The sequence below is a fragment of the Coturnix japonica genome, unplaced genomic scaffold (genome assembly GCF_001577835.2).
Source record: "Coturnix japonica isolate 7356 unplaced genomic scaffold, Coturnix japonica 2.1 chrUnrandom522, whole genome shotgun sequence".
NCBI classification, from domain to species: domain Eukaryota; kingdom Metazoa; phylum Chordata; class Aves; order Galliformes; family Phasianidae; genus Coturnix; species Coturnix japonica.
The window spans coordinates 59,208-63,504 of record NW_015439908.1 but is presented as its reverse complement, the minus strand read 5'-3'; the positions used below and the strand labels follow the sequence as shown (position 1 = coordinate 63,504).

Below are 4,297 nucleotides of genomic sequence, written 5' to 3'. Positions count from 1 at the left end.
ATAGAGCCCCATAGCACCCCATAGAGCCCCATAGCGCCCCATAGAGCCCCATAGAGCCCCATAGAGCCCCATAGCGCCCCATAGCGCCCCATAGCGCCCCATAGTGCCCCATAGAGCCCCATAGCACCCCATAGAGCCCCATAGCGCCCCATAGAGCCCCATAGCGCCCCATAGCGCCCCATAGTGCCCCATAGCGCCCCATAGAGCCCCATAGTGCCCCATAGCGCCCCATAGCACCCCATAGAGCCCCATAGCGCCCCATAGCGCCCCATGGTCACTCACCGCGGCCCATCCCATTTTCCTCCCGGCCAGGAAATACCCGGTAACGGAACTGCGGGAACTGCGGCGTAAGGACTGAACCGGGACGGACCAGTAAGAACCAGTATAGACCAGTATGGACCAGTATGGACCAGTATGGACCAGTATAAACCAGTACGGACCAGTATGGACCAGTATGAACCAGTATAAACCAGTATGGACCAGTATGGACCAGTATAAACCAGTATGGACCAGTATGGAGCAGTATGGACCAGTATAAACCAGTATGGACCAGTATGGACCAGTATAAACCAGTATGGAGCAGTATGAACCAGTACAGACCAGTATAAACCAGTATGGAGCAGTATGGAGCAGTATGGACCGGTATGACCCATAGAACCCCATAGCGCCCCATAGACACCCCATAGAGACCCATAGCACCCCATAGAGCCTCATAGAGACCCATAGGGCCCCATAGAGCCCCATAGCGCCCCATAGAGACCCACAGCAACCCCATAGAGACCCATAACGCCCCATAGAGACCCACAGCGCCCCATAGAGACCCATAGGGCCCCATAGAGACTCATAGAGCCCCATAGCACCCCATAGAGACCCATAGCGCCCCATAGAGACCCATAGCACCCCATAGAGACCCATAGCGCCCCATAGAGCCCCATAGCACCCCATGGAACCCCATAGCACCCCATAGAGACCCTATAGTGCCCCATAGAGCCCCACATGCCCCACTGCCCCACTGACCCCCATGCCCTCCGTCTCCCCCCCATAGGGAATGATTAACACCCCCCCCAGCCGTGGGTCAGGGGTTGAACAAACAACTGAAGTGTGGGGCGGGGGGGGGGGGCGGCACTTGGGGGTCCCATGGGGCACTTAGGGGGCACTTATGGGTCCCACCCCACACTTATGGGTCCTAGGGGTCCACTTATGGGTCCCACCCCGTAACTTATGGGTCCCAGATGTCCCCTGAAGGCTCCCACCCCACACTTATGGGCCCCACCCCACACTTGTGGGTCTCACCCCACACTTATGGGTCCCAAAGATTCACTTATGGGCCCTACCCCCCACTTATGGGTCCCAAAGGTTCACTTATGGGTCCCACCCCCACTTATAGGTCCCAAAGGTTCACTTATGGGTCCCACCCCCCACTTATGGGTCCCACCCCCCAACTTATGGGTCCCACCCCCCAACTTATGGGTCCTTACCCACAGCCCCACAGCGAAGACACAGAGGAAATACCCCCCCAGGACCCCCAAGTCCCAGGGATCGACGGTGGCGGCCATGATGGAGCTGTGCCCCACAGCTCTGCCCCACAGCTCTGATATAGGGCAGGGGGGCGGCTGTGGGGCTGGAGCTCCTCCCCCATAACTAGGGACGGTTCAGTGCCCCACAGAAATGTGGGGGCGGATGGGGACAGTGGGGCCCCATAGGGACACACTGTGACCCATAGAGACCCCATAGTGCCCCACAGAGACCCATAGGGACCCACAGGGACCCATAGAGACCCATACAGACCCCATAGGGACACACAGAGACCCCATAGGGACCCAGGGGCCCAATAGGGACACATAGGGACACACAGTGACCCATAGAGGCCCCATAGAGACCCATAGAGACCCATAGGGACCCCATAGGGACCCACAGAAACCCATAGAGGCCCCATAGAGACCCATGGGAACCCATAGAGACCCCATAGGGACACATAGAGACCCATAGAGACCCACAAGGACCCATAGGGACCCTATAGAGACCCATAGGGACCCATAGAGACCCATAGGGACCCATAGGGACCCATAGGGCCCCATAGCACCCCACAGAGCCCCATTGTAACCCCATGTTAGACGTCATGGGACGGACAAGAGACACACAGAGACGGGAGTCAGTCAGTAAACGGCTTTAATGGGGTCGGGGGCACATAGAGACCCCATAGAGACCCATAGGAACCCCATAGAGACCCATTGGAACCCATAGGGACCCATAGAGACCCATTGGGACCCCATAGAGACCCACTGGGACCCATAGGGACCCCATAGAGACCCATAGGGACCCCATAGAGACCCATAGGGACCCCATAGAGAACAGTAGAGCGCCCCCTAGCGGCTCGGAGGTCTCATTGCAACCCATAGGGATTAATAGGGAACCGTAGAGACCCCATAGAGACCCCATAGACCCCATAGACACCCCATAACCCCCTGTATAGACCCTAGGGACCCCATAGAGACCCCATAGAGCCCTCAATGTGCCCCACAGCCCTCTGAGACCCCATAGGGACCCATAGAGACCCCCAATAAATAGACCCAATAAATACCCCAATAAATACCCCATAAATCCCCTAATAAATTAAATACCCCAATAAATACCCCAATAAATACCCCAATAAATTAAATACCCCAATAAATACCCCATAAATACCCCATAACCCCCATAAGCTCAGGGTGGCCGTGGTGGTTGTGGGGCGAGCAGCCTCCAGACCCCATAGACCCCATAAGGACCCACAGAGACCCCATAGAGACCCCATAGACCCCATAGAGACCCCATAGACATCCCAAGACCCCTATAGAGCCCCCATAGAGACCCATAGAGACCCTACAGACCCCATAGACCCCATAAAGACCCCACAGACCCCATAGACCCCACAGAGACCCCATAGACCCCCATAGAGACCCCATAGACCCTATAAAGACCCCAGAACCCCCTGTATAGACCCTAGGGACCCCATAGAGACCCCATAGAGCCCATAGAGACCCCACAACCCCCATAGAGACCCCATAGACCCCACAGAGCCCCAATAAATCCCCTAATAAATTAAATACCCCAATAAATACCCCATAAATCCCCTATAAGTGTGGGGTGGGCTCAGGGTGGCCGCGGTGGTTGTGGGGCCAGCAGCCTCCAGGCCCCCCTGCACAACAGCCCGAACCAATAGAGCTGTGGGGCCAATAGGGCGGCGGCCGCCATGTTGTAGGATCCGGGGATGTTGAATGGGACCCGCCATAGGGGGACCCCAATATGGCGCCCGTAGATCCCATAAAGGAACGGGAACAGGAGGACACGGCAGCACAGGAACGTCAATAGGGTGACGGCACCGTTCAGCTTGTGTAGGGTCGTGTGTTGGCGGCCATACTGCGGGGTATAGGGACACTATGGGGGCGGCTATGGGGTGGAATAATGGGAGTTGTTAGTGGGGCGCTCTAATGGGGTGTCTGATGGGGCTCTTATGGGGTGTCTATGGGGTCTATGGGGCATAGGGGTGTCTTGGGGCTCTTGGGGTTGTCTATGGGGATCTATGGGGTTAATGGTGCTGCCCACTGTCATATGGTCATGTGTGCTTCCTATAGCCACAGTGAGGACATATGGGGATCTATGGGGTGATATGGGGTGTTATAGGGGCTCTCTGGGGCACGTGAGGGGTGATGTGGGGCTTATGGGTCTCTATGGGCTTCTATGGGGTGTTGTGGGGCTGCTAATCGGGTGTCTATGGGGCACTTACTGGGGCTCTAGGGTTCCTATGGGGCTAATGGGGGTGTATGGGGTGTTTATATGGGGTGGAATATGGGGCTTATGGGGTCGTGGTGGCTTGAGACACTAGGTATGGGACTGTGATGCTTCTATAGCCAGCGTGAGGACATTAGGGAATATTGGGGCTCTGGGTGTTATGGGCTCTATGGGGTGTTCCTACTGGGGGACTTTGGGTCCTATGGGGTGCTATGGGTCTCTATGGGGCACTAGGGTAGTATGGGTCTCCTATGGGTGTTATAGGTTCTATGGGTCTCTATGGGGCTATGGGTATCTATGGGTCTTATGGGGTGTGTTGTGTGTTCTTAATGGGTCTTATGGGGCTTGATGGGGTCTATGGGTTTCTATGGGGTTCTAGTGGGGGTCTCTTTGGGGTCTTTAAGGGTCTCTATGGGTTACTTTGGGTCTGTAATGGGGTTATGGGTCCCTATGTGTCTATGTGTCCTATGTGTCCTATGTGTACCTATGTGTTCTATGTGTCCTATGTGTCGCTAGATGTGTTCTATGT

At 55.9% G+C, this 4,297-nt stretch overlaps 2 protein-coding genes across 2 annotated transcripts in view; both read right to left on the bottom strand.

Annotated features, from left to right (window-relative positions):
- Positions 1-1,763, bottom strand: part of LOC107307253 (sodium/glucose cotransporter 2-like) — a 19,775-nt gene extending 18,012 nt beyond the window's left edge. The window contains exons 1-2 of the mRNA XM_015850745.2: positions 1,479-1,763; positions 283-354 (exon numbers count right to left, since the gene is read on the bottom strand). Coding sequence (XP_015706231.1) covers positions 283-354; positions 1,479-1,556 — 150 coding nt within the window. The 5' untranslated portion in view covers positions 1,557-1,763. The remainder of the gene's footprint in view (positions 1-282; positions 355-1,478) is intronic.
- Positions 1,764-3,129: 1,366 nt separating this feature from the next.
- Positions 3,130-4,297, bottom strand: part of LOC107307252 (ceramide synthase-like) — an 8,231-nt gene continuing 7,063 nt past the window's right edge. Inside the window, exon 3 of the mRNA XM_032441739.1 lies at positions 3,130-3,396. Coding sequence (XP_032297630.1) covers positions 3,130-3,396 — 267 coding nt within the window. The remainder of the gene's footprint in view (positions 3,397-4,297) is intronic.